At 36.2% G+C, this 12,102-nt stretch overlaps 1 protein-coding gene across 3 annotated transcripts in view; it reads left to right on the top strand.

Moving 5' to 3' along the window:
- LOC123349356 (transcription initiation factor TFIID subunit 4-like) overlaps nucleotides 1–12,102 on the top strand; it is a 202,600-nt gene that overhangs the window by 71,977 nt on the left and 118,521 nt on the right. For all 3 annotated transcript variants that reach the window (XM_044987325.1, XM_044987324.1, XM_044987323.1), the window contains 2 exons: nucleotides 7,095–7,225; nucleotides 9,611–9,736. In XM_044987325.1, the coding sequence (XP_044843260.1) occupies nucleotides 7,095–7,225; nucleotides 9,611–9,736 (257 nt within the window). The remainder of the gene's footprint in view (nucleotides 1–7,094; nucleotides 7,226–9,610; nucleotides 9,737–12,102) is intronic.

Raw genomic sequence — 12,102 nt, 5'->3', positions numbered from 1 at the left:
ATAGAGGAGGGGTAATTTCCTAGACCACCTATGCAAGGTCTAGACAGAGCCTAGTCCTAAATGCATTTTGATATTCTAAATTGTTTTTAACTTGTTCTTTTAAGATGGTCTGTTTGTAACTTAAATATGCAAAGACACTACCGATTTTCAGTAGTTTATCACATCAGTAACCAAGGTCAGACCTGATGTTTTGCAAATAAAAACATTTTTCTCTTGCATCTCAGTCCTGTCAATCCTCTTAAAGTATAAATTATTAAAATAGCTTTTGATTCTTTAAAACCTTATCTGCTAAGATTAATATAGCAGCTCTTTTCTGCATTCTTAAATAGTAGAAAATACAAGTTTTTTTAAGCTTTCTGCTTATAGTTTGGTCAACAATATAGTTAAAATTGAATCATAACAAAACTGTTACACCTTATGAGTTCCAGTATAACTAAGCAGACAGTGGTAATCTTTAAAATTCTCATTACTCATGACCTGAAATTTGTCAGTAAAAATTCTGAGACACTTACATTTGTAAAAACAGTACATCTCAGGTTTTAGTGACTTATATGCCAGGATAATACTGCTGTATGTTGATTCTGAGGTTGTTGAGGCCTATCATACATAACTAACATTAATATAAACTCTTTTATATAAAAAGTTTGAAGTTACGTTATATTTTATTTTTTACAAGATCTATTCTAATTTTTGTACTTGCTGTGCATGTGTTGCTACATCTTACAGTTTTGGGTGAATGTTGGTTGAACCATAGTTTGATCTTAACACATTTGAATATATAACCATGTACTAACACCAGGTAGTTTTACCCAGTGGTGCAAGTAGAAATCATTTCTTGCCGGTACACTGCACTCATGAGAGGGACACAAAGGGAAGGCACGTGTGACCTCCACATGTCACCCCCCACGTGACTCCTCCCCACCCCCAACCTGGGACCGCCACTCTCTCCCCGTCCCTTCCCCATGATCCACATCCATCCCACGTTACCTGGGGCTGGGGGGAGAGAGAACTCTGTTCTCACGCTGCGCTGGAGACTTCTGCTATACAGACCTAGGCAGGAGGACTGGAGATGCAGCTGCGTGGAAGGGCTGGGGGAGGGCTCCTCCTGTGTCTTTCCGGTACGGCGTACCGGCTATAAATATCTTACTGGTACAGTTTACCGGAACGTACCACCATACTTACACCACTGGTTTTACCTCTTTATACAGAATATATACCCGCTAAAAGTGAAAATCTTCTCACTCTTTTGTATATGAGTGTGACAGCCCTTGGAGTTTACTGTTAGCATTTATTGGCTGCTCTGAGAGCAAGGAGACTCTGTTTCTTGCTACACAAAATAACACTTTTGAGGCAGTTGGTCACCAGTTATTTAATGCCTCATGTACAGAACTGGTGCAGTGGAGGTTTGGCTAAGAAGACATGGATGAGGAACGTGATTTTGACTATCACTAAACCTTGTAAGAAAAATATGAGAAACTCAAATCCAAGTGGGATATCTGCCAAGGTTGTAACTTGGAGCATTACTTTGCTCCAGCTCAGTCTCCATTGATCTTCACAGCAGGTCTAGGGAAATTTCAGGATTGCACTGGTAAGGTTATTGTAAAGACCTAGAAATACGTTCGCTTTTAAATTCACCGTATATTTTAGCAAATGTAAAAACAAAGCAGCTTGTAATGAAATACTTGTTGAAATTACAGATCAATCTTTTAAAGTTTTTAGAATTTTTAATTGTGTGTATTCTGCATCCACCACTATCATATGTGCAGTCTTTTGGTCACAAAGCTACAAGCTGTATGTAAGAAGTTCCAAAATATTAGGGCTACCAGTATTTAGGGGAAGTCACTTTGTTCCTAAACTTTTTTTAGTCTATATGGCTGGTTATTCCATTTCTGAATAAAAGAAAATAATAGCTTTTTCAACAAAAAGAAGAGAAAATCCATTCGTAAACAAAAGAATTAACCCTTTTTCTAATATGAATTCCCTCTCTCTTTGCACACATCCAGTTTAAGATGTGAGTACTTTTTAATATTTACATTGCAGTAGTGACAAGGTACCACAGTCAAGGTTAGTCTCTAAACATGTGCAGAAGTGTGTTCAGAGTCCAAAAGAGCTTACAGTCTAAGAAAGATAAGACGTATATGAAGGATGGTGCAGGAGAGAGATACATATAATCAAATGCATGCATGTTTACACATATATACATTCGCTTTTTCAAAAATTATAAATAAAATGAGTCAGTTACCTCCATCTGCCCTTCAGCCTAGCTATTACTTGGTTGATTTCTTTAGAGGCATTACAGCAGAAGTGAATGTTGAGAAAGGGATTTGAAGGGGCTGTATGCATAACTGTTTATATGAAGTTCATAATTACCAGGTTATTCTTTGCCTAGTGTTGTGTAAGATTGTACAATTTATCGAGAAGTATATTTGCAATCATGCAGCTCTTCCATTTTTACTCAAGAAGCCAGAGTCTTTATGTAGCCTCCCAGCACTGGTATACTCACTGCTTTTGGTTTATAATCCCATCAGGACTTCAGCCATCCTGCTCCACTTTGTGTTTCTTTGCTAAAAGGACCTAGAGTGGGAAGAGAGATTTTGTGACATCACAGTGGTTATGTGGTGACAAGCTGAGTTGTAATTATTTTTAAATGATCTTTTCTCTAGTCTTTTTCTTGCTCTTTGTTTGGTGCTGTTGAATTCAGCTTATGGAAAGCCTATACTGCATTTCTATTTTTTTTTCTTATAATGAAATATTTAACCAAAAGCTATATGGGTAGAAAAAAGTGCCTAATTTTTTATTTTGCTAGAATGAAAATGATCACAATGCCATTTCCCAATTTTGAACAGAGCAAGATAGTCACATTTCTGTAATTAGAGCCCTGGAAAATGGGAACTGTGATTTGACTAATCCTGAAATTCAAGGACAAAGCTTATGCTACAATAAATGTTAGTCTCTAAGGTGCCACAAGTACTCCTATTCTTTTTTGCTATGACATTTTCTCAAAAACAAAAAAAACTCCAAAAAACAACACCTATGTTGTCTAACAGAATTTTTTTCTCATGGAATCCCTCTACTAGATCCTTTCAGTTGTGACTAGGTTTATTTTTTTATTGACTGACAGTTTTAGATATGTTTGCATAAGGTATATGCTCAGTAAGGGTTTGATCTGTCAAATCTTCCTCACCCAAATAGTTACATACATGGGTACTTCCATTGGCGTCAAGGACAAAGGCCATGTCTACACTTGGCAAAGTTTTGTCGGCAAAACTTATGTTACTCGGGGGCGTGAAAAAACCACATCCTGAGCAACATAAGTTTCACCAGCATAAGTGGTAGCGTTCACAGCTCTATGTCAGCAGGAGAGCCTCTCCTGCCGACATAGCTATGATTATGTCAACGGGAGAGCTCTCTCCCATTGGCCTAGAGCAGCTACATAAGAGATATTACAGCGGCACAGCTGCATCGGTACAGCTATGCTCCTGCAAGGTCTCTAATGTAGACATAGCCTTTATTTGCATGAATAAGGGTTGCATCAGCACACTCAAATGGCCGAATTCTGCCTTCAGTTACATGTACAGCTCTCAGTAATTTTAGCTCCACATGTATATCAGAGAACAAATGAAGGGCCAAGAGAATTTTTTTACACTTAGTGTCACAGCAAAGATGAATTCAAAACATACATACATATTGCTAACTTCCTTATGGTTACGCCTACAGTGTGAAACCATTGTCAGCCTAAGCTAATCTTGAGAGGACTTCAAAGTGTCTTTAAAAAAATTAATATCAGAAATGTGTTGACATAGTGAATTCAGCTCTGGGAAGTGTGAGAATGATGTACTGTAGTGATGTAATAAAATATAGATTTAAAGAGACACTGCAGTACAAAAACGTAAAGAAAAGATGAGGAAAGAAAAGGCTGCAGGAAACAATCTTTTTCATATGGCTTAGTATAAATTCAGTTTCAATAGCTGTATCTAGGAACAGAATTCATAAACAGTTTTCACTTTGGGCTGTATTACTTCAGCATTTTTGATATATGAATAATTTTGTATAGCAGAGAATGCTATATAGTGGTGGATATGGAAAAAATGCCAAACCATTTTGTTAGAAGATGGTTGTTGTAAGACTTATATCATGACAGATTTGTTTGAAATATGCATTTTTAATCAACCGACTTTCTATTGTGCTATAGCCTAAAGAAAGAAATCACTGCAGTGCCCCCTGCTGGTGAATGGCAGCTCGCTGTTTCAATAATGTCAGTGATTGACTGAACCAAACCCATTGCTGACATAAAGCCAAGGGTGATGCTGAAGACTGCCAGTTCATTTTAAATCACATCATTAAAATAACAGAAGTATATATCAATATAAAACTACTGTTCACTGATTCCTCTTCATTTTTTAGACATGTGATGGTTTACTGCTGTTGAGTTTGGCTGAAAAAATATGAACACTTCAAAAAAAAATGTTTGTTTTTAAATCTCTCCGGTTTTTATTCACTTGTCCCCTCCTTTTTAAATGAAATTTATCTTTCTAATTAGCAATTCAGGAAATGCTTTCAGGGTGTGAACTTTTCCAGGTAACATCTTATATATAAGCACAAATTCATACTTTCAATTAAAATAAAAGTTGTTCAGTTTAATCACCATAAAAATACTAGGACTGTGTATAAACCGCATGTAATTTTTAGATCTTTGTAGGTTAATAGTGGGGCAAAGCCACCAATCCATGTACAAAATGCCCATTGATTTCCCTGGGAATCTTTTTCCTGATTCTACAAAGGGAGTCCCATTGAGCGGAATAGGATGTAAGGCCCAAGTCCTACGAACACTTTACTCACATAAGTCCCGTTGGGACTAACTGTCCATAAATGTTTGCAGGATCAGAACTTAGGCTTCCAATATGTAGCTAGAAATGCATTTCCAGCATTTTTAATTATTTTAATAAATTGAGGAATTCTTAAGTGCCATAAATATTGATGCTTTTATTGGTTAAGAAAAATTTAATTCCTCTGTACATCTGCAAATTCAGGAGATTTCATCTATAATCTGCCTTGCCTTTGCTTTCTCAAGACAAAATTTCCATAATGCATGATTATTAATTATATTTAATCTATAAAATTACAGTGAAGAAGATATGAAGTTTAGGTACACTTTCAAATTTAATAATACTATCTGCATTACTAAAGATAACATTTATCACTACTTTCACTGTCAGTCCCCCTATTTTCATAAGCTCATGGGCCAGGAAAGGGATTAGTCAGGACATGCAAACACCACAGATTGACAATAACCAAACAGATCTTTTTTTATGGGTCCAGCAACCACTCAGCCAAAGGCTAGCAATGAATTTTTAGTAACTTGACTGTAAAATACTTGCTGTTAGTATAATCTTGGCACAAAATGTCAAATGCTAAAATAATTTCAAAACTTTAGTTAGTTAGTTTACAGTTATAGTTTTTAGATTATCCAACTACAGTTGAAGTTTCATTTTCTGATATTGGACAAATACGTCGTAAGGAATTTTTTTTTTTACAGGTAGCATGTGTAGTAAATATGCAGTTAAAATACATAATATGCATTGGGCCATATTCTGACCACATTTATACTGAGGTTAATCCAAATGAACTCAATTGAAAATAAAGAAGTTATTTCTTATTTATCCAGCAGAACTGAGAGTTGAATTTGGCCCAGTGTGTGTGTATTATAGAAAGTTACTCAGATAAACTGCAGTGAACTTCATAAATATTTTCCAGCCTTTTAAAAGAAAAACCCGTTTAAACCTATCATTTACATAATAAACAAGCATTTAAAAATGCAATCACAAATCTTTTCAAGAGATCATGAATGTGTGAAGAAAGGTGGATGAATAATCTTCAAGGACTGTGATATTTAACAAAATAAAACCCACGTTTAAAAATTATGATTAAATGTCACTGTTGTGGTACAAATGGACAAAAGGCAAATAGGTTTAAAACAGTGGCACAGATCTTTCCTTGGGTACAATAGGCACAATTGAGAACTTGTAATCAGGTGGATTTTTAAAGAACATGTCAGCCTCAACATTGAATTTCCTAACTTTTGTTGGTTCATCTTAACAATGGTTAAGCAGATTTTTTTTTAATTTCATTACATGTCTGAAATAGCCATTAAGGTCAGTTATTTAAAACAGAACCCATTATATCTTTCTGTAGGACCCAAACCTGCAAAGAAATGCAGTTCATCTGAAAAGAGCTTCTGTAGTGCATTAATATAATTTACTCCCAATTTAAGCCACTTTACGTTGCTAGAGTGGCATAAAATGCATGAGTGTAAATGCACTTGTAGGATTTTTTAATACTAAGCTCCATATGTTCACATTTTTGTATAACTGTGTTTAAGTTTATAGACTAAGCATAATTAACCACCCATTACACACAACTTTTGTCTTGAAAGAGAAAAGCAAAAAAGATTGATATCTTCAGAATTTGCTCTTAACCAATTTTTTTATTAGCAAAAAATATTAACTGAACTTTTTTTCAAATGGTCACCTTATAAGTTGATGAATAACTGAAAGTGAAATATATATGCAGTGGTGTTATAGCTGTGTTGGTCACAGGATATCAGAGAGACAAAATGGGTGAGGTAATATCTTTTATTGAACCAACTTCTATTGGTGACAGAGACAGCTCTGAAGAATCTCAGTGTATTTCAAAAGCTTGTTTCCCTCACCAACAGAAGTGGGTCCAATAAAATATATTGCCTCACCCAGCTTGTGTCTCTAGTGAAAGATATGTATAACTAACCATTTATTATGTGTGTCTAATGCTGTTCCAATGAGGTTTTCTCAAAAAATGTTCCTTTACTTATAGTCCGTTCCGGCATATTCTGTAATTTCTTCTCAGGACTATTGTAATTTATTTTTTCACTACTTTAAGACTGTATACATTACATTCCCTTCTGTACTCCCAATAGCAATCCTTCCAGGGAATTTTACTAAAGAGAGACATTTTTGAGATATTTCAAGTACTGTGTTTGTAATTGCTGTTGTGTCATGGTGCTAAGAAATGTTAGGGGGTGTTTTTAGGAGGCTAATTTCATTTTTTTTCTGCTTCAGCTAAAAAATTAGGAATTACAGATGTGTCTGCTGAGGTGGTTACCTTTATTTCCCATGCAACACAAAACCGATTGAGAACCATGATAGAAAAAGTAACAATGGTAACACAGCACCGAATGGAATCGCACAAAGTAAGTATGTAGAGACATGGTACTGAATGTTGTCCAATTATACGGTTTGAGGTATTTCAGTAATAAATCTATTCTTTCCTTTCTGAGCAGACTATAGGTGGAATATCTGCACTGTTCATGGCATGGTTTGGTCAGAATTTATCCATGATTAATTAATGAGAGTTGGTAGGTGCCTTTCTCTATGATAGAACTTGTCCATGGAATGTTGCCTTAAATCCCTGTAGTCTGATTATTTCAGTTAACAATACTAAAATTTCTTGTGGGACGGCAGTTAAACTGTTCCTAACTGTGGGTCATGGTTGAAATTGCTGTTTCTCATTGCCTCATGGATATCTTTGAACCATGGTAACCACATCTTGGATTGAAATTGCTTTCCTTACGTGTAAACCTGCTTTTAAAAGAGCTTATAATTGTACTTCTTGGCTGTGAGAAAAATTAGTATGTACTGTTACAAACAGAATTAGCTGAAAGGAACATTGATCCAAGTAATGAATACGTCAGAGACTACAAAGATGAGATCTTGCATATTGGGCTGAAACTGAAATGAAAAATGATAATTTTAAATCAGCTTTAACTGTTTTATAATGCATATCTAGTTTCATTAATAATGGAGGGAAATGCCACATATTTTTCTTAGACCAGCAGTTTCAAAATTCAGAGGTTCAACACTGAATAATCAATGACATTTTCTTTGAAAATAACATTTCATGTTAAAATTGTCCTTTGAGCCTGTTGTGTGATTGTAATTTTACAGAAAAGTGACATAATTTGGGTATTTGACACTATGGGAGCTCTGGGAAGAGACTGCAAGCTAGTTTCTGACCACTGGTAATAAATAGAAAATCTTTAACAAGCAAACCAAGTTTTTATTCCTTAACCTTAAATACTAAAGATATTTTTATGCCTGTTAAACTAGCATCAAAGCACACTGAGGAGGTCATGATCACAGGGCACGTGGCAATTTGGACCCCTCGTAGACCGTTTTAGGTGGACCCTTCAGGTGACTGGCTTGTCTTTCTTCACCTCCAAGATGCCACCACACTTGGACTAGCTCTTGGGGAAGCCGAGGGGCTGCATCCCAACTATGTAAACACGACAGGTCCAATTGTACTTAACTAGCATCTGCAAGACCTCATCTTCTAGGAGTCTGTGACCAGTGACTGATTAAAGTGACTGAAATTAAACATCTTGTTTATTCATCCAAAGGTACATAGAGGCCCAGACACTCTGCCACATCCTCTGTGTAGAGACTCATCTCCGGTCACTGCTGCTCAGTTATTCCCACCTTTTTCTCTTCCCTAGGTCAGGAAAATTAGTAGTTTAGTATCCCCTTTGATCCCAGGCTTGGGCCCAGGAAGGATAAACCTTGCTAGCATTGGCAAGAAGCAACAAAGAATCCTGTGGCACCTTATAGACTAACAGACGTTTTGCAGCATGAGCTTTCGTGGGTGAATACCCACTTCTTCAGATGCAAGACTTGCATCTGAAGAAGTGGGTATTCACCCACGAAAGCTCATGCTGCAAAACGTCTGTTAGTCTATAAGGTGCCACAGGATTCTTTGTTGCTTTTACAGATCCAGACTAACACGGCTACCCCTCTGATAATTGGCAAGAAGGTATTCCCCAATTAATAGCTTCCCAATAGTTTCTTTCGCCGACAGCGCCTTATGTATGTCATTGTTTCCTATTTGTTTCCTCCCATCAGCTTCCTTTACTTTAACTCCTGGCAGTAAAGCAGGATAGTATCAAGCAGATAAACAGAGGTGCAATGTGATGTTCATAAAAAATAATAGATAACTCCCTCATTCTCCATAAAAATGTCTGACATGCTCCCGTGCAGCCAGTGTCATAAATAATTGTTTGTTGAGTGCTGACGTTATGTTCATAGTCTTTTTGCCTTACTTTTGTCCATTTTATTTTTAATATAGATCTGTTTTAACTTGTGTTTTAAGCTCTAAATGTTTTTTGAAGTTCTACATATTTTGACAATTTCTGTAACTATATTCCAGTTAACTATAAATATAGGACCTGCAATTTATATCTAGGTTTAATTGTCTACTGTTTAATCATAAAATTAAACGCCACATTTTTTCAGTCAGTTAATCCATTGTTCTGATTTATTTAAGTGTGTGATACCTCTGACATTGATTAATCAGTCCATATATTTAGTATTTAAAATATTATGTTAATTAAATAATTTTATCAATTACTTGTGTAGCTACAATATAACAAATAAGTCTGTTGGCTTCATTCTCTTTTTTTAATAAATTGGTGCACCATATACATCTTGTTTGTTAACACTTAGGAAAGATTCTAAGGCATAGTAGTTTAAAAGCCTGCATGGATTTATAGCTTTGTTAAGATGACTTGTTTCTTATTTCCCAGGATGATGAATGGTATGAACAGGCTACAGATGTTCGATCACAGCTGAAGTTTTTTGAACAGTTGGAGCGTTTAGAAAAGCAAAGGAAAGATGAACAAGAGAGGGAAATTTTGTTAAAGGCAGCCAAGGTACCTGTTTTATTTCCTTTTTAAAAAACAAATATTTACATAAATAGTAGCATTTATGTATCAAAAGCTAATACAGTGTAACAAAAAAGTATATATACATTGGCCAAGTTCATCCAGGATGATGTAGGAGAGGTTGAATAAGTGACTTCTAGATGTACCCAGTGTTAGCAGAGCCCATTGGGGGCCAGCGGAAGGAGATTCACAGCTGCCTCCAACCTTGCCCTGGGCTGTATTTACACCAGGGGAGAAGCAAAGCTGTAACTTTTACACCAGACTTTCAGGGAAACTGCCAGTGTGACCCTCTTCACAAAGCCACAGTGCGTAATCAAGCTCAGCTGCCCTTCTCAGTGCTCTGACCCATGTAACTTCCCCCCTTGCAAGTGCACATGCTTTTCACTAGTGCACGTTAGTCCACATGGATCCCCAAGAACCTTTGCTGCCATTTGTGCTGTCATAAGCCCAATGTAATACATTCTGCTGGAAAATTTTCCCCATTAGGGATAAATTGGCTGATCGGTACTGAAACTTGAGACCAGCTCTAATACTACTAGTATTATATAAAGACATTTTCCATTTAAACAACTTTTCATTTAGAGTTTTGTAAACTGATAGTAATAGTACATTGTATGTTGTTCACATAAACAAGTTATGTTCAAGCAGGTATCCAGTTTAAAATTAAAAAAAAAGAAAATTCAGGTGATTAATCCACTGTCAGTGCACTGGGTTATCCTGATTTATTATAGTTATTGTAATCTGTAAAATCATTCCTGCCCTGATCTGGAGCAGTGCCAAGCACTGCAATTCCCATTGATGTCAGTGGGAGTTGTGGGTGTTCAACTTTTCCCAAGTTCAAGCTTCTATTGCAATGAGGCCTCTGGATCTAGATGACTATGGATAAGATTTTCCAAGAAGTGTAAGGGAATTAGGTGCTCGACTCCCACTGAATTTCAACAGGTGCCTAACTCCATTATGTCCTTTTAAAATTCCATCTTATATCTGCAGTATTTAAACACAGTGCAGTGAGCCAGTGGTGGATTTTTACTTTTAATTCTCAATTTTCAAGATATTTTGTTTCATTAATTGGCTAAATTCTGCTCGTTTGCATCAATGTAATTCTGAAGCAATACCACATGGGCGTAGAATCTGTCCCAACATATGTAGAAATGTTGGTGCAGTAACTTCTAAATACCTGCAATTCTGATTGTTGTGATTTCACAGTTCTTCTGGGATTCAGATGGGGAGGGATGCAACACCATAATTTGAGTGTCCCTAGCCTCTATTTCCAGAAGCTGGTAATGGATGACAGGGGAAGGATCACTTGATGCCTGCCTGTTCTGTTCATTCCCGCGGAAGCACCTGGCATTGGCCACTGTCAGAAGACAGGATACTGGGCTAGATGGACCATTGGTCTGACCCAGCATGGCCATTCTTATCTTCTTATATTCACAAACACGTAACTGCAGCTTTTTAAAGTTTATCTTGAAGCCTGATGCCTGTATTTTATGAGCCTATCTGTAATATATACTATAAAGATTGCTGATTTTGATACACTCAGCATAAGATACTTCAAAGTTGTTTCTAGGGAACAGCCCTGAGTTGGATTGGATGAGAGGATACACTAGATGACCTAATTAGTCTTTTATGTCTCTAATTGCAGTGATTATAATGTAATTTACAAATAGGCTTATTATTTACCCTTTCTTCTTACAATTTTAATCTTCCTAATCGTCTTTATTGCCTCTTGTATTTATACAGTTTAGTTACATATACAATATCCACAAGAGGGACAAAATGGGGGAAATCAGTACCCTTTTTAAAGACGTGATGTTCCTAATTTTGTTCCATTAGTTCTTACAAATGTAGACGGGCCTTCAGAAAGAGCTTCTACCAATTTAAGAAATTAGTTTGTTAATTTTTTTTTAATGGACTAAAAAGAAGAATTGACTCATTCAAATGCTTTTCTCTCATCTAAGTATCCTAACAGACTTCAGAGCATGTTAAACTGGGTGAAAAGGATGATACTCATTTGTCTTCTGCTAACTTAAACTGCCTACCTCTTTTTGATAAAGACTTATCATTAGTTACATTTGGGAAGAATATTTTTCTGGTTCTCTTGTCAACTGTTTTTTATTTTTAAAATAGTGGCCAACAGAACCAGCTGGTCCAATTTGTCACATTTTCCCCTTTCCTAGCAGAGTTATTACTCTATGCTTGTTTCTTCTGGTTTAATCGGGATTTGAGAACTTTCCAGGAAGACATAAAACAATATAGCCATTGGTCCTCTGAACTAATTTTTAAATTCTTAAAACACCAAAGAAAATCATTCTGGGCCTGAAATGTTTCCTGATGCCAAGAGCTTTACAATT

Source organism: Mauremys mutica, chromosome 14 (genome assembly GCF_020497125.1).
Source record: "Mauremys mutica isolate MM-2020 ecotype Southern chromosome 14, ASM2049712v1, whole genome shotgun sequence".
Taxonomy (NCBI): domain Eukaryota; kingdom Metazoa; phylum Chordata; order Testudines; family Geoemydidae; genus Mauremys; species Mauremys mutica.
Note: the sequence above shows the minus strand (reverse complement) of the source record. Positions and strands in the feature narration are given on the sequence as shown.